This window comes from Callithrix jacchus, chromosome 8 (genome assembly GCF_049354715.1).
Source record: "Callithrix jacchus isolate 240 chromosome 8, calJac240_pri, whole genome shotgun sequence".
NCBI lineage: Eukaryota > Metazoa > Chordata > Mammalia > Primates > Cebidae > Callithrix > Callithrix jacchus.
This window is the reverse complement of record NC_133509.1, coordinates 26,822,434-26,840,122: the sequence shown is the minus strand read 5'-3', so window position 1 is coordinate 26,840,122 and position 17,689 is coordinate 26,822,434. Positions and strand designations below refer to the sequence as shown.

At 43.8% G+C, this 17,689-nt stretch overlaps 2 protein-coding genes across 9 annotated transcripts in view; one reads left to right on the top strand and one right to left on the bottom strand.

Annotated features, from left to right (window-relative positions):
* Nucleotides 1–10,919, bottom strand: part of LOC103787623 (myomegalin-like) — a 30,846-nt gene extending 19,927 nt beyond the window's left edge. For 5 of the 6 annotated variants that reach the window (XR_013521675.1, XR_013521674.1, XM_078335966.1 and 2 more), the window contains exons 1-4: nt 10,678–10,919; nt 9,556–9,750; nt 7,899–7,980; nt 3,944–4,035 (exon numbers count right to left, since the gene is read on the bottom strand). Coding sequence is in view for 3 of the 6 variants with exons in the window: in XM_078335966.1 (XP_078192092.1) it covers nt 3,944–4,035; nt 7,899–7,980; nt 9,556–9,660 (279 nt within the window). In the remaining 3 variants the exon portion in view is untranslated. Of the gene's footprint in view, nt 1–3,943; nt 4,036–7,898; nt 7,989–9,555; nt 9,751–10,677 lie in introns of all 6 variants that reach the window. The other variant, XR_013521673.1, reaches the window with a different exon arrangement.
* Nucleotides 10,920–11,233: 314 nt separating this feature from the next.
* The window catches only part of LOC128928756 (NBPF family member NBPF3-like), a 28,524-nt gene continuing 22,068 nt past the window's right edge, over nt 11,234–17,689 (top strand). The window contains exons 1-2 of one of the 3 annotated variants that reach the window (XM_078335952.1): nt 11,234–11,372; nt 16,924–17,194. The gene's annotated coding sequence lies outside the window, so the exon portion shown is untranslated. Of the gene's footprint in view, nt 17,195–17,689 lie in introns of all 3 variants that reach the window. The other 2 variants (XM_078335951.1, XM_078335955.1) reach the window with 2 other exon arrangements.

Below are 17,689 nucleotides of genomic sequence, written 5' to 3'. Positions count from 1 at the left end.
CTTTTTCTCCACATCCTCTCCAGCATCTGTTGTCTCCAGATTTTTTAATGATCGCCATTCTAACTGGCGTGAGATGGTATCTCAATGTGGTTTTGATTTGCATCTCTCTGATGACCAGTGACAATGAGCATTTTTTCATATGATTGTTGGCCTCATATATGTCTTCTTTCGTAAAGTGTCTTTTCATATCCTTTGCCCACTTTTGAATGGGCTTGTTTGTTTTTTTCCTGTAAATCCATTAGAGTTCTTTGTAAATTCTGGATATCAGCCCTTTGTCAGATGGGTAAACTGCAAAAATTTTTTCCAATTCTATTGGTTGCCGATCCACTCTAGTGACTGGATCTTTTGCCATGCAGAAGCTGTGGAGTTTCATTAGGTCCCATTCATCTATTTTGACTTTTGTTGCCAATGCTTTTGGTGTTTTGTTCATGAAGTCCTTGCCTACTCCTATGTCCTGGATAGTTTTGCCTAGATTTCCTTCTAGGGTTTTTATCGTGCCAGGTCTTATGTTTAAGTCTTTAATCCATCTGGAGTTAATTTTAGTGTAAGGTGTCAGGAAGGGGTCCAGTTTCTGCTTTCTGCACATGGCTAGCCAGTTTTCCCAACACCATTTGTTAAACAGGGAATCCTTTCTCCCTTGCTTGTTTTTGTCAGGTTTATCAAAGATTCTATAGTTGTAGATATGTTGTGGTGCCTCTGGTGCCTCTGTTTTGTTCCATTGGTCTATATCTCTGCTTTGGTACCAGTACCATGCTGTTTTGATTATTGTAGCCTTGTAGTATAGTTTGAAATCCGGTAGTGTGATGCCCCCAACTGTGATCTTTTTGCTTAGAATTGACTTGGCTATGTGGGCTCTCTTTTGGTTCCATATGAAGTTCATGGTGGTTTTTTCCAGTTCTGTGAAGAAAGTCAATGGTAGCTCGATGGGGATAGCGTTGATTCTGTAAATTACTTTGGGCAGTATAGCCATTTTCACGATGGTAATTCTTCCTAACCATGAACATGGAATGTTTCTCCATCTGTTTGTGTCCTCTCTGCTTTCGTTGAGCAGTGGTTTGTAGTTCTCCTTGAAGAGGTCTCTTACGTTCCTTGTGAGTTTTATTCCAAGGTATTTTCTTCTTTTTGTAGCAATTGTGAATGGCAGTTCGTTCTTGATTTGGCTTTCTTTAAGTCTGTTATTGGTGTAGACGAATACTTGTGATTTTTGCACATTGATTTTATATCCTGAGACATTGCTGAAGTTGCTTATCAGTTTCAGGAGTTTTTGGGCTGAGGTGATGGGGTCTTCTAGGTATACTATCATGTTGTCTGCAAATAGAGACAATTTGGTTTCCTCCTTTCCTATTTGAATACTCTTTATTTCTTTTTCTTGCCTGATTGCTCTGGCTAGAACTTCCAGAACTATATTGAATAGGAGTGGTGAAAGAGGGCATCCTTGTCTAGTGCCAGATTTCAAAGGGAATGCTTCCAGTTTTTGCCCATTCAGTATTATATTGGCTGTTGGTTTGTCATAAATAGCTTTTATTACTTTGAGATACGTTCCATCGATACCGAGTTTATTGAGGGTTTTTAGCATAAAGGGCTGTTGAATTTTGTCAAATGCCTTCTCTGCGTCAATTGAGATAATCATGTGGTTTTTGATTTTGGTTCTGTTTATGTGGTGAATTACGTTTATAGACTTGCGTATGTTGAACCAGCCTTGCATCCCTGGGATGAATCCTACTTGATTATGGTGAATAAGTTTTATGATTTGCTGTTGCATTCGGCTTGCCAATATTTTATTGAAGATTTTTGCATCTATGTTCATCATGGATATTGGCCTGAAGTTTTCTTTTCTTGTTGGGTCTCTGCCGGGTTTTGGTATCAGAATGATGTTGGTCTCATAAAATGATTTGGGAAGTATTCCCTTCTTTTTGGATTGTTTGAAATAGTTTTAGAAGGAATGGTACCAGCTCCTCTTTGTGTGTCTGGTAGAATTCAGCTGTGAACCCGTCTGGACCTGGGCTTTTTTTTTGTGTGGTAGGCTCTTAATTGCTGCCTCGACTTCTGACCTTGTTATTGGTCTATTCATAGTTTCAGCTTCCTCCTGGTTTAGTCTTGGGAGGACACAGGAATCCAGGAATTTGTCCATTTCTTCCAGGTTTACTAGTTTATGTGCTTAGAGTTGTTTGTAATATTCTCTGATGATGGTTTGAATTTCTGTGGAATCTGTGGTGATTTCCCCTTTATCATTTTTTATTGCATCTATTTGGTTGTTCTCTCTTTTCTTTTTAATCAATCTGGCTAGTGGTCTGTCTATTTTGTTGATCTTTTCAAAAAACCAGCTCTTGGATTTATTGATTTTTTGAAGGGTTTTTCGTGTCTCAATCTCCTTCAGTTCAGCTCTGATCTTAGTTATTTCTTGTCTTCTGCTGGGTTTTGAGTTTTTTTGATCTTGCTCCTCTAGCTCTTTCAATTTTGACGATAGGGCGTCAATTTTGGATCTCTCCATTCTCTTCATATGGGCACTTATTGCTATATACTTTCCTCTAGAGACTGCTTTAAATGTGTCCCAGAGGTTCTGGCATGTTGTGTCTTCGTTCTCATTGGTTTCGAAGAACTTCTTTATTTCTGTCTTCATTTCATTGTTTACCCAGTCAACATTCAAGAGCCAGTTGTTCAGTTTCCATGAAGCTGTGCGGTTCTGGGTTGGTTTCTGTACTCTGAGTTCTAACTTGATTGCACTATGGTCTGAGAGGCTGTTTGTTATGATTTCAGTTGTTTTGCATTTGTTGAGCAGTGCTTTACTTCCAATTATGTGGTCAATTTTAGAGTAGGTGTGATGTGGTGCTGAGAAGAATGTATATTCTGTGGATTTGGGGTGGAGAGTTCTGTAAATGTCTATCAGTTTTGCTTGCTCCAGGTCTGAGTTCAAGCCCTGGATATCCTTGTTGATTTTCTGTCTGGTTGATCTGTCTAATATTGACAGTGGAGTGTTAAAGTCTCCCACTATTATTGTGTGGGAGTCTAAGTCTCTTTGTAAGTCATTAAGAACTTTCCTTACGTATCTGGGTGCTCCTGCATTGGGTCCATATATGTTTAGGATCGTTAGCTCTTCTTGTTTTATCGATCCTTTTACCATTATGTAATGGCCTTCTTTGTCTCTTTTGATCTTTGTTGCTTTAAAGTCTATTTTATCAGAGATGAGAATTGCAACTTCTGCTTTTTTTTGCACTCTATTTGCTTGGTAAATCTTCCTCCATCCCTTTATTTTGAGCCTTTGTGTATCCTTGCATTGTTTCATGTTTCTAAAACTAATTTCATGGGTCTAATGTCATAACTCTAAGCAGCAATCACTCAATACTTCCCTATTTACACTAGTGCTTTGCTATTTTTTTTTGGAGGCAGAGTTTTGCTCATTTCCTAGGTTGGAGTCTGATGTCACCACCTCAACTCACTGCAACCTCTGCCTCCTGGGTTCAAGCGATTCTCCTGCCTCAGCCTCCCGAGTAGGTGGGATTACAGGCACCCACAACCACACCTGGCTAATTTTTGTAGTTTTAGTAGAAACGGGATTTCGCCATATTGGCCAGGCTGGTCTCCAACTCCTGACCTCAAGATCAGGAGTTGATAAGCCCGCCTCAGCCTCCCAAAGTGCTAGGATTACAGGCGTGAGCCACCACGCTCAGCCTTTACAGTTGTTTTATTCCAATTAGCAATGGGGAGTGAGAGTTGTGTTTTTCCAGCACATAGTAAGTTTTAATAGCCCCAATATAAAGACAAAAACATCTTGATATAATAATGTATATGAAAAATAACATATTTTTCCCAAAGAAGAAAAAAGTCATACCTGGCATTTGGACTCAGATATTCTACTTGAAGAACTAAACGCTTTTAAATATAAACTATTTTGAAGGAAAAAATAATAGGGATTTAAAAATTAAGACTTGACTAGAAAACTCACCTGACTTTCTCTTTCATTTTTAGCCGTGAGTTCAAGTTTCTCTTTTGCATTACTCAGTTCTTTTTCCAGCCCTGCCATTGTGTTCAAGTCTCCTAAAATGAAAACAGAGTGCTAGTTTTAATTCCTGTTCACATAATGTGATATTAGCTGCCTCCTTTGAGTCAGTTTACCGAGGACACATTCCAATAATAAGATAAAAATAAAACATATAAGCAGGTTGTTCTTTGTAGCATTATTTATAATAGCAAAATACCGCAATTATCCTGCATGCTATCAAGAGAAGACTGAATGAAGTAGAGTATATTCACAGATGGAACTACATACTGCTGAAAGAAAGGAATAAGAACGATCTTTATGAACTTATATGGAACGGTTTAGAAATCCTGAGAATATGTTAAGGAGTACAAGCTACCTGCTCAAGAACACATCTAAGGTAGTAAGTTTTACATTACAAAAAGGGGGAATAAGAATATACATATATACATTACATATACACAGATGATTCATTTGCTGATTTTTGAAAAAAACATATAGAGGAAGAATAACCCAGAAATGAAACTGATTACCTTCAGGAGATGAATGGAAATAGGAGAGAAGGGATAGGGAAAGAGATGGGACATCTGGGTATATCATTTTATATACTGGAGTTTCGAACTGTGTTAAAGTTGAATTCTTAATATGTAAGTCATCTTGACAATTAAAGGGAGATAAAAAAACCTAAAGTTAAATCCTAATAGAAATAAATGAATCTATATAGTAAATAGATAATAAAACCACCCAGAAGATAAGACAAATTAATCCAAATAAATTTGAACTCACTAACTGAACACCATCAGTCCAAAATACCCTAAGAATAAAAAGAATTACAAAAATACCTTAAGGATAAAAAGAATTACCAAAAAATGTAAACATCACATAATACATTTACTGTTGATAGTGGTATTCATGTAGTAATTCAGAAACTACTTTTGTATATTATAGGATTATGAAAATGTGTAAATCCTTTGAAATATATTGATGTTATAAGTAACCAGGGCTCTCAAGGAGATACAAATATGAAATGAAGGAAAAAAGTACCATATTGTTAAGTTAGAATTACAGAAATCAGTATCAAATCTTCATATGTATACAAATACATACATATATACTTAAAAATATCCACTACTAGCTCTGTTCACTTAAAAGGGCCTAGAAGCAAAAGGTATTCATGTAGCAATAAAGACATCTGATGCCCAGATCACAGTTTTTCAATGCCATTATCCACCAAAAGGAACCAGGGAGCTCTTTAGGATAATGGCTGATTCTGGGACTGAGACAGGTAAGTAAAAGGTAGTCACAGAACATCTTATTGTACCAGAAACTAAGAAAGTGCAAAAAACAAAAAACCAACCAACCAAAAAAACTGGTGGGGATATGGCAAAGGGTCAGAGAAACAGCTCAGTGAGGTTCCCACTGACCGAATCTGGGTTAATTTGAGGAGTTAAGGAAATCATGACCAAAATCAATAATATAATGATTTTTTTAAACCATATTGATAAAAACAAATGGGGTACAGAGATAGGGAAAGAACAGCACTTCTTTATAAAATAATATCCACAAGAAATAAAGAAGAAATTTTACAAACAGAAAAATCTTAATTTTTTTTTTTTGAGACCAAGTCTCATTCTGTCACCAAGGCTGGTGTGCAGTGGGGCACTCTTTCTGCCTCCTGGATTCAAGCGGTTCTCCTGCCACTGCCTCCTGCATAGCTGGGATTACAGGCATGTGCCACCACGCCTGACTAATCTTTGTCTTTTTAGTAGAGACGTAGTTTCATCATATTGGCCGGGCTGGCCTCGAACTTCTGAGCTCAAGTGATCCACTCTCCTGGGCCTCCCAAACTGCTGGGATTAAAGGCATGAGCCACTGTGCCCGGCCCTGAAAAATCACTTTTTTTTTTTGAGATGGAGTTTCGCTCGTTACCCAGGCTGGAGTGCAATGGAGCAATCTCGGTTCACTGCAACCTCCACTTCCCAGGTTCAGGCAATTCTCCTGCCTCAGCCTCCTGAGTAGCTGGGATTACAGGCACGTGCCACCATGCCCAGCTAATTTTTTGTATTTTTAGTAGAGACGCAGTTTCACCATGTTGACCAGGATGGTCTCGATCTCTTGGCCTTGTGATCCACCTGCGTCAGCCTCCCAAAGTGCTGGGATTACAGGTGTGAGCCACCGCGCCTGGCAAAAAATCACTATTTTTAAGCTACCAACCTAAGAGTTGGTTCAAGCAAGGCTCAAATGCTATTATAGCCACAGTGAATGACTGTTGGAAAACAGAACTGTCAACATCTCAAATTCAGCCCTCAGATGACTTAAATATAAAAGGGAAAATGAACCTTTTTAAAATGGAGAGCTGTAGCAGCTACAATCTTAACCAAATGACTAAATTTAATATCACCAAGGATGATACAAACTGATTATCATGCACTGATGTGATACACTAAGAAAGATGTCAGCCAGGCTCACATCTGTAATCCCAGCACTTTGGGAGGCTGAGGCAGGTGGATCATTTGAGGCTAGGAGTTCCAGACCAACCTGGCCAGCATGGTGAAACCCCATCTCTATTAAAACAAAACAAAACAAACAAAGTAGCCAAACATGGTGACACATGCCTGTAGTTCTAGCTCCACTTTGGGAGGCTGAGGTGGGAAGATCGCTTGAACCCCGGAAGCAGAGGCTGTAGTGAGCTGAGATGGTGCCACTGCAGTCCAGCCTGGGCAATGACAGATTCTGTTTCAAAAAAAAAAAAAAGAGAAGAAAAGAAACGGGGTCCGGTGGGCTGGGGAGGGGAGGGGAGAGGGAATTCATCCATATGGTATTACTGCCAAAAATGTTTAACTGGAATCTAACCATGAGAAAACAATCACGGCTAAACTGAGGAATATTCACAGTCCTGAATTCTTCAAAAACACCAGTTTTGCTATAAAGAAATAAAAGCTAAACAACTGTTCTACATTAGAGACTAAGAGACATGACAACTAAGCACAATGCATAACCCCTGGGTTGGGGGGAACCAAGGAAGCTATACGGAACATTATTGGGACAATAGGAACACTGAATGTGGACTGCGAGATACTAAGCCTCTACCAAGGTTAAATTTTCTGAGTATGATGATTATATTGTGGCTATGTAGGAGAATGCCCTTGTTTTTAGGAAATACTGATGTATGCAGCATAAAGTGTCATGATTTCTGTGAGAAAGTCTGCAATGGTTCAGAAAATACATTACATCCACATATGTGTGTGTACATACAAAGAAATAAGGCAAATGTGGCAGAATGTTTATAACTGGTCTGAACAAAAATGTATGTGAGTATTCACTATACTATTCTTGCCCCTTTTCTATAGGTTTGAAATTTCCAAAATACAAAATTTAGACAAAAGTACACTTTTTTAAACCGGTAAATAAAGAATAAAACAAATCCAACAATATTTTTCTCTTTGATGAATACAAAGTTTTCAAAATAGAGACTGACTACTCGTTAGACTTTTCTAAACCATCCCCTGAATGGGGCTTGGCCTGGCAAGTAGCTCAATGTACACCGCCTACCCTTCCTAACAGTTGAACGCAGGTGACGTCAAGTTACAGCGAGTGGCCCCAGACTTGATAGATACCCAGGAAAAGCTGTCAGCACAGGGCCCTGCTGTGCAGGATTGGAACCACTACCTCCTGCATTTCTGCATCCCTGCAAAACTATCTGAAAAGGAGAATAAGGACAGACTTTCTCTGGGCCAAACTGTGACCCCAAAGAGATAACCTCAATGCAACATTAGGGAAGGACAGTTCTTCAACTTTTCAGAGGAAATCCAAACTTATTTTTTCCATTAAGGTAGGAAGAGAAAAGAGTCTCAGCCAAACCTATTAATACAAGGAATAACAGAAAACAAAGTCCCTGAATGAAATGAAATTTCATACTCACCTAATGTGGATCTGGGTATGCTGGCATCTTCTTTGGCAGTCAATAAAGGACTATCATCTCTGGAAGGTATCTGCACTGGACCCTAAAAAACTGAAGGACTTAGGAAGATGCAGGAACTATGATCACAATGACAGCACTGAGAGTATCCTCACAATTTGGTACTTCAGTGGGGCTAACCATCAGAACAGTGGAGGATAATCCCCTTACAATATAAGGAAACATAAAAAATTATTATGGGGTCAAATAACATAGGCAAGAGTCTTTCTTCCTCTAAAACCTGACTAGGGAGATTCTGAGTTAGTGGTCTTTGAAACGCAGCACACGACAACTAAGAGACTTTAGATTTGAGGAGAAAAAACACAGAAATGAGAAAAACTTAAGAATTTACTCCTGGCCAGGGCATCATGGCTCATGCCTGTAATCTCAGCACTTTGGGAGACCCAGGTGGATGGATCACTTGAGGCCAGGAACTGGAAACCAGCATGGCCAAATGGTGAAACCTCATCTCTACTAAAAACACAAAAATGAGCTGGGCATGGTGGTGCATACCTGTAATCCCAGCTACCTGGGAGGATGAGGCAGGAGAATTGCTTGAACCCAGGAGGCAGAGGTTGCAGTGACCTGAGATCACGGCACTGCACTCCAGCCGGGGTGACAGAAGGAGATACCACCTCAAAAACAAAAAAATTTACTTCTGAACTACTGTGAAAGTAGTATACCCCATACCGTAATGAGATTATTCATTCTCTCTCTCATCATGATCTTTGAAAAATGCAATCTTTTCTTCCTCTTAAGATAACTCAGATTTAACAAAAACTAAGATTAAACAGGTTGAGTGTAAGTTTTCCCATACCTTCGTTGAAAATGCAAAGTTATCACTCCAGTCTTTTTTTGTGTGTGTGTGAGACGAAGTTTCACTCGTTACCCAGGCTGGAGTGCAATGGCACGATCTCAGCTCACCGCAACCTCCGCTTCCTGGGTTCAAGTAATTCTCCTGCCTCAGCCTCTGGAGTAGCTGGGACTACAGGCGCACGTCACCGTGCCCAGCTAATTTTTGTATTTTCAGTAGAGACGGGGTTTCACCTTGTTGACCAGGATGGTCTCGATCTCTTGACCTTGTGATCCACCTACCTCAGCCTCCCAAAGTGCTGGGATTATAGGCGTAAGCCACCATGCCCGGCCCCACTCTAGTCTTAATAATTTAGAATCAAAATCAAAACACTCCACAACCCCTACTCCTTTCTCTCAAAATCATCAGATTATTAAGGAAAAGAAAACACATGTAATGAAGCTAACGGATACATGTATTGTTTAGGCACCCTTCCAAATGTAAAATTTTCAAAAAAATTTTTCATACTTTGATGATGAATATAAAACTGTGGTCTAAGGCCAGGCACAGTGGCTCACACCTACAATTCCAGCACATTGGGAAGCTAAGGCAGGATGATTGCTTGAGCCCAGGACTTCAAGACCAGCCTGCACAAAGAGAGACCCCCATCTCTAAATAAATAAAACTGTGGTCTAGGAAATAAATGGAAGGAAAGAAACTAAGAGTTGACAGTCAAATATATAAACATACACGTATCCATAGTCTGCAAATGCTTCCCATTTGCAGACTAAAAATGCACTATGTGATACTTTTCTGCTAAGTCCTTACTTGGCTTTCCTGCTTCCTGGAGTTCACAGACTGAAGCAGGCCTTGAATCTCCATTTCGTGTTCCACCACTCGTTTGTGTCGATCACTCAGAAGGTCCTGCAGCATCTTTTCCTTTCGCTGTAGATGCTGGCACAGCTCCTCCGCTACCTCACTCTGCCCTGATCCAAGTCTGCAGAGCAGTGTTGCACTAAGATCCTAATACAGAAGGGACCCTGTAAGTTTCTTGGGGAAAGAACTGCCTCTAGTAAATAGCAAAGGGCTTAAAAGACTATCACAGAAGAAGGAGCCGTGAGATTCTTGAAACTAAGTACCGTGTTTTACGCATTTTTGTTTTACCAGGCCCGGAACACGGAAGTCTCTAAATACATGTCCCAGGAATGAATACTAACAATAGAGAAAACTATCTCTTGTGGCCACTTATGTAACTATTGCTTTCTGAAATAAGTCTTTATCCTATTTGTTCATGGCATGTAAAAATTAATGTTAGATGAGGATAAATGGACACTCAGTTCATTTACTTATTTTTTCCCCAGTGTAACCTTAGAGAGGGAAGCACAAAACGAAAGGAATACTAAACGCTGTATGTGCTATCATAGTGATGGTTTCAATTTCTGTACTACCCAAAGGTACATGGAGAAGGAAACAGAGGAGCCATACTGCCTAGCTTACTGGATCTGCTACTTATTTATTAGCTATGTTAGCTTAGACAGGGTACTTAGCTTCAGAAGTCTGTATCCTCCTCTATAAAACAGAGATAATAGTATGTGCCTCATGGACCCTGACAATGCTTCTGTAAAAGTAAGAAGAGACAGCCAGAGAGAAGGAGAGAGAAATGTATATTTACATATGAACAAGAATTGGAAATAAATCAGAAGTATGTGAACAGAAACCAATATTCACTGGCTCGCCTCACAAAGTTCCTATTACAAAAGAAAGTAGAAATGCTAAAGTCTCTCACTTTCTAAACTACAAACATGGAACTAATGGCTGCTATTTTTGGTTTTCTCCTCTACACAAAGCAGAATCCCCGGTTTTCAGAAAATTGATGGAACGGGGTCCTGCTTCAGGCTTAGAATACAAGCGGGAGAGGACCACGAAGTCAGAGATAGGTTTTGCTCTTACCTGCACAGTAGCTTCATTGGCGGTGTCCCAGGCGCTGACAGCGTCAGCGGCAGTCGGAGGCGTCTATGGTGCGTGGCCGGAGTCCGAGGCACGGATGGCATTGGCGCGGTTCGGAAAGCCACCCACAGGGTCAGTGCTGTAGGCGGCGCGGTCCGCTCTTCGGCTGCGTTAGCAGAGACGGAGGCGCGGTCCGCGCCGGCGGTGTCCAGGGGTGTCTATGGCGTCAGTGTGGTCGGCGCATCAGCGACATCACGGCGCGACGGCGGCATCTACGGTACGTCGGAGGCGTCCCAGGCGCGGATGGCATCAGCAGCCGGTCGCCGCGTCGGGAATGTCGGCAGTGCAGTAAACTGGTCGAGTGCATCCACGGCGCAGTTAGCGGTTCGGCGGCTTCCCAGCCGCTCACAAGGTCAGTGCCGTCGGTGGCGCTTCGACTGCTTCAGCGGCGTTGGAGGCGCAATCCGCGCAGGTGGTGTCGGCGGGGGGGCATGGGGGGGTTCTATGGCGTCAGCGTGGTCGGCGCGTCAGTGACGTCAGCGGCGCGACCCCGGCGTCTACGGTGCGTCTGAGGCGTCCCAGGCGCGGAATGCATTGGCGGCGCGGTCGGCGCGTCCAGAACGTAGGCGATGCAGTAAGTTGGTCGGGTGCATCCACGGCGCGGTTAGCGGTTCAGCGGCTTCCTAGCCGCTCACAAGGTTAGTGCCGTTGGTGGCGCGGTCCCCGCTTCGACTGCGTCAGCGGTGTTGGAGGCGCGATCCGTGTAGGTGGCGTGGAGGGGGGTGTCCATGGCGTCAGCGTCGTCGGCGCATCAGTGACGTCAGTGGCGCGACCACAGCACCTACGGTGCGTCGAAGGCATCCCAGGCGCGGAATGCATGGCGGCACGGTCGGTCCGTCAAGAATGTAGGCGATGTAGTAAGCTGGTCTGGTGCATCCACAGCACGGTTAGCGGTTCGGCGGTTTCCCAGCCACTCAAAAGGTCAGTGGCATCGGCGGCGCGGTATGCTGGTCGGGGACATCCGTGGTGCGGTCATCGGTTCGGAGGCGGGGGTCCCAGGCGCTGACGGCGTCCGCGAGGTCTGTGGCGCAATGGTGGCGTCCCAGGAACGGTCACTACGTCGGGGGTGTACCCGCTGCGGTCTGCATAGTGGGCGACTCCGGAATGTTGGGGATGTTCGCGGCGCGGTGGGCCCGTCTGCCACGCGACGGCGACATCAGAGGCGCTGCGGCGGCGTCGCAGGCGCGGATGGAATCAGCAGTGCAGTCGGCACGTCGGGAGTGTAGGTGGCGCGGTAGGCTCTTCCGGGGCGGCCGCGAGCGGTCAGCGGGTCGGCGGCGTCCCAGGCGCTGACAGCGTCAGTGGCGTCCGCGGCTCGGTCCCGTCAGCAGCGTCCAGAGGGTCTGCGGCGACCGCGCGTCGGGGGCGCCCAGAGGGTCTGTGGGGAGATAGCGGCGTCGGAGGCTCTGTCGGCGGTAACTGGGCATCAGCGTCGCGGTAGGCGCAGGCCGCCCATCGGTGGCGCGGGCCGGTGCGTCGGAGGCGCACTAAGTTAAGCTTTACCGGGAAGTCCAGGCAGCGTTTCCGAGGTGAGTGCTGCCGCGGGGCGGCGGCCGGGATCTGCACTGAAAGTTTAAGGTTTAGTAGGAAGTCAAGGTTTAGGGGAAGTCCACCCAGCCTTTTGAGGTAAGGGCACAGCGCCAAGCCGGAGAGCAGTGAGTCCGGAAACAGGCGCACAGCTGAGTTGATGTGTGTGCAGGGGGCCTCCACAACTTTTGCTGTGCCAGCGGGGCGGGCGCGCCTGCCACCCCCCCAGCGCTTAAGTTGCTTGCATTGGATTCCTGCCCTGCCACTGCCGGCCGCAGCCCTGTTCTCCTGTGCTCTGGGGAGGAAACTCGCGGGCGAGTCTTCCTGTGGCATCACAGGAGGTGGAGGGATGGAGCAGCTTCAGTGGCACATCCTCCTAGATCTGGTGGAGGACATTGACCCTTTGCCCCACCTTCGAGGCCAGAAATGGGTTACCTCTGGGGACCTGAGTGGCGGGAGATCTCAAGCCCCAAATTTGCAAAGTTGGGGTCTTCATTGGTCTCCGGGATTCCACACCTGGCGCTGTCTCCAGCTTGGTGGTGGGCAAGCCAGGTGTGCCAGATCCCGGAAGCACTAGGGGAGCATTTGTAGCCGTCGCTGAATCGCCTCAGGACTAGCGGGGCAAGCCTCAAATGACCCGCAGCATTTCCAGTAGGTTGGATTGTGGTGCTGCTGTTTGCGCTCCAAAGAGTTGCTGTGGTTTCCCTGTGTCTGTCTGCCTTGGGAGCTTCTCAGATCATCTGGTTTGGCATCCTCTCACAGAAGAGTTAAGCAAGATTTCTGGAATGCTTTCCTCCATTTCCTTCTGTGTGTTGCTGGTAAAGCTGCTTTCAAAAGGGAGTCTCTTCTTGCAGTGCTATCTTTTCTTTCACTCCCAGTGCTTGACAAAGTTAAAGAAAAGTAATCTGCTGGTAGTTTTTCATCTTTGTTCTGAGCTGATACGCGTTAGTAGCTTTCTTTTGTTTTTAAATGTTACTGGTAAAATTTCACCTGTGAACCAGAAGCTCGCTATTCCTCTTCTAAAATGGTAGCTTTAAGATTTCTGAGAACTTTGTGTCAAAGAAATCTTGGAAAAGTTACTGAAGTCTACAGAGGAAGCTCACAATTTTAAATGTACAGGTGGTCCCGGGACCGTGGATCACACCTGTAATCCCAGCACTTCTGGAGACCAAGGTGAGCAGATCAGTTGAGCCCAGGAGTTCCAGACCAGCCTGGGCAACGTGGCAAACCCCGTCTCTACTGAAAAGACAAAAATCAGCTGTGTGGTGGTATGTGCCTGTAGTCCTAGCTACCCGGCAGGCTGAGATGGGAGGATCACCAGAACCTGGGAGGTTGAGATTACAGTGAGCCATGATTATGCCAGTGCACTCAGGCCTGGATGGCAGAGTGAGAGCCTGTCTCAAGAAAAGAAAAGAAATACAGGTAATGAATTTACACTAAGTAAATTTCACCATATATCAAGAAATAGAACATTACTAGATTGGTGTATAAATGTAGGAGTGGCATTGTTGGTTTTAGAGGTATGTGAATGACAAAACTTTAGTATCAGTTATTGTTGATCATTTTCACAAAGTGGTTGTACTGCTGAGCGGGGAATATTCTGGTTACCCCACATCTTTGCTTATTCTTGTCCATTCAAAATTATTTTGCCATTCTAGTAGAGGTGCAGTAATATATCAGTGTAGTTTCATTTTGCATTTTCCTGACATTGAGATTGAGTACTTTTATTACCATTTATATGTCCTCTTTTGTGAAGTGCCTGTTCAATCTTCTTATCCTGTTTTCATTGATATGCTTGTTTTTCTGTTGATTTGTAATACTTTATTCTGGATGTGTCTCATTTTTAGGATATATATGTATTATATATATTACATTTCTCTATTTTTCAAACTGTAGCATGCCTTTTCATTCTTTTAGTGGTGTTTTTACGTGAATGGAGATTCTCCAGTTTTCTTTTCTTTTTGAGGCAGGATCTCATTCTGTTGTTCAGGCTGCAGTGCAGTGGCACAATCACAGCTCAGTGTAACCTCCACCTCCCAAGCTAGGCTCCAGAGAGTCTCCTGCCTGAGCCCCCAAGTAGCTGGGACCTACAAGGGAGCACCATTATGCTCAGCTCTTTTTTGTATTTTTAATAGAGATTGGGTTTTAACATATTGCATAGGCTGGTCTGGAATTCCTGGGATCAAGTGATAACACCTGCCTTGGCCTCCCAAAGCGTAGGGATTACAGGCATGAGCCAGTGTACCCAGCCTGAGTTACTTAATTTTAATGAACTTATACTTGATCAATCTTTTCGTTTACGGTGACTGTGTTTTGTGTCCAGTTAATCAATGCCTAACCTAAGAATATGAAAACTGAATCTCATAGCAATTTTAGTTTAGTTTATGCTTCCCCACCCCCCACCCCTGTGCCCTAGATAGGCTGTCACTCTATTGCCCTGGCTGGAGGGCAGTGGCATAATCTCAGCTCACTGCAACCTCCACTTCCTGGCTCAGGCAATCTTCCCCGCTCAGCCTCCTGAGTACCTGAGACCATAGTATGTGCCACCATTCCTGGCTAAGTTTCCTATTTTTTTGTTGTTGTTGTTGAGATGGGGATTCACCATTTTCGCAGGTTGGTCTCAAACTCTTGGGCTCAAGTAGTCTGCCTGCTTCAGCCTCCCAGAGGGCTAGGATTCGAGCCAACCCACCCACCCATGATTCACTTTTTACTACATGGATGTGACTGACAGTTTGATCCAGAACCATGTATGGAGAAGACCATCTTTGTCCTTATGCACTGTGTAGCACTTTTTTTCATCAATTGGATGGCTGTATGGTCATCTGATTGAGCAAATAAGTGTGGGTCTGTTCCTGGACCAACCTGGGCAGCATAGCAAGATCCAGTCTCTACAAAAAATAATAAAGAATAAAGAAATACATGAAATTTTTAAGTGGGTAGAGCAGATGGAGTCATAGGTGGTAATTTATAAACTATTGTCACTTTCTTGGCTACATACAGGTGTTGGTAAGTGAGATCTTTTGGGAGTTCAGGCAAAATGTATTAAGTGAATTCTTTGGTTTTCAGAATGATTGCTAGATGTTCATTGTGACTTCAATTAGATGTTATTTGTGCCTCACAGAGCTACAGGTTTTATTCTCTTCTTTATTTATTTGTCTTTAAACATTTTTACAATCTTCCTGTCAAGGCAGTACCTCTTTTACACTTAATTGTTCTTAGGTATAGTTAATTACCAGGAAAATTTTATGGATCATATCTAACTGTTAAGCCACTTAAAGTAAAGGGCTGCGATATAATGTAGACAATAGGATTCTACATAATAGTCTCAGGAGTATATCGATTAAATTGTTTCTTCTTCTTCTCCTTTTTTTTTTTCCTTGAGACAGGGTCTGGCTCTGTTGCCGAGGCTGGAGTACAGTGGTGTAGTGGTATGATCGTGGCTCACTGCAGCTTTGACCTCTCAGGCTCAAGCAGCCTCCCACCTCAGCCTTAAGTAGCTGGGACTACAGGCATGCACCACCATGCCTGGCTAATTTTGTACCTTTTGTATGCAGGGTCTTCCTATGGTGCCCAGACTGGTTTGAAACTCCTGGGCTGAAATGATCCTCCCACCTTGTCATCCCAAAGTTGTTGGTATTACAGGTGTGAGCTATCACACCTGGCCATTTTAGTTTTAATAATTTTATATTTTTGTAACTTAGAATATTTACTAAGTCTATTTAATTTATGAATATGATATTCATTATGGTTATTTTGTATGCATTTAATCTCATTTTAATATAAGGTCTTGGAAATTAGAGATGTTGTTTCTTATTTGCTACCGTGTTCTCAGTACTTGACCTTGCCTGGTATGATACAGTTATTGAAACAGTTGTTAAATGAATGAATGAACCACATTTATAAATTCTCCAAGTATCGCAGCATTCACCATCTAACAAATAAAAGAGCGTGTCTAGAGTAGAGTCACAGTTAACCTGCCATACGAGGAAATGTCAATGAAAATCAACCTTTGTATGTGTAGCTGCTAAGATTTTGGGGGCTTTTGTTACTGCAGCATAAACTAGGGAAGCTCAGTGAGATGGCAGACAGAATACACACACACACACACACACACACACACACACGAATATAAATAGACCGGATGGACCAGTAGATGAGATTCCAAAGATAGTTCATTCAGCATTAACTAACCACACCTACACTCTTAATTTCCTAACAGAATGAATGGAATTTCTGTTCACTAAGATCTGCCTCAAGGAGTACTTTGTGAAAACTTCTCTGGATGTGCAAGTATTTAATCAGGACCTTTTCTTTTTCCTCCTGCAGGTTGGAGTGCAGTGGTGCCATCATAGCTCACTGTAACATGTAACTCAAGGCTCAAGGAATTCTCCTGCCCCAGTCTCCCAAGTAGCTGAGACTGCATGTGTGCACCACCATGCTTGGCTAATTTTTATTTTCAGAGACAGGGTCTTACTATGTTGCCCAGGCTGGTCAGGACTGTTGATTGCATATGACAGAAACCCAGCCAACCCTAGTTCCCGCCACCTTTCAGTCTGCTCCTTTCTTAGTCTTCCGAGTCTCAACAAATGGCAGTTTCATCCTTCATGTTGCCCAAGCCCCAAATCTTAATGTTAACCTTGATTTCTCTCTTTTATGTCATAGCTTATATGAAGGCCAATCATGTTCAGATCCAGGCAGAGGTTCTTGCTAACCCAGGCTCTCACCGGCACAGTGTCCTTTTCTGTCCTCCTGAGGGCATCTGGAGCTTCAGTGCTGTGTGCTCTGGGCCTCCATGCTGGGGCACCACCGACTCTGGCCGTCCAGGGCTTCCAGTGGACTCTCCGAGGCACCGATGTAGAATCTTCCCCATTCAGCGCACCAAGAGCAGCCTCCTACGGTGTGGGCTGACATGAAGAGCTGTCAGATCCAACAGGTAAAAATCATGAGGCACTGCCAGCTGGATGGGGTCAGAGAGTCCTCTCTCTATTGGGATTCAGATGAGAAGGGAAGATTCCATAAGCCCTAAACATCGCAGCATGACCAGCGTGTGCCACCCACGAGCTGTAGTGCATGGTCAGGTGAAAGTTATTTGACTTCAGGAGAGGACAGTTTCTCTTCAGGCCTTTTTCTCAGTCCCTCTCCTCTCTCTTCCCCTCTCACCCCCTAGTCTCCATCCCCATTTGTCTTTCTTTTCACATACTTTCTCCTCTTCAGCTTTCATGGTTCTCCCATCCACCCGCATTTCCCAGGCTAAGGCCCCTGCACTGTCCTGGGTGGGGAGATGTGTCTGGATTTAGGCGGTGCCCTCTAGATGTGTCCAGGATGGGGAAACATGGCTCGGCTGCCTGTATAATCATTTCAGAGTGTGGCCACTTTTGAAGGCCTTTCAATATCCCATTCTAGAATGGTGTAGGACTTAAAATTGATG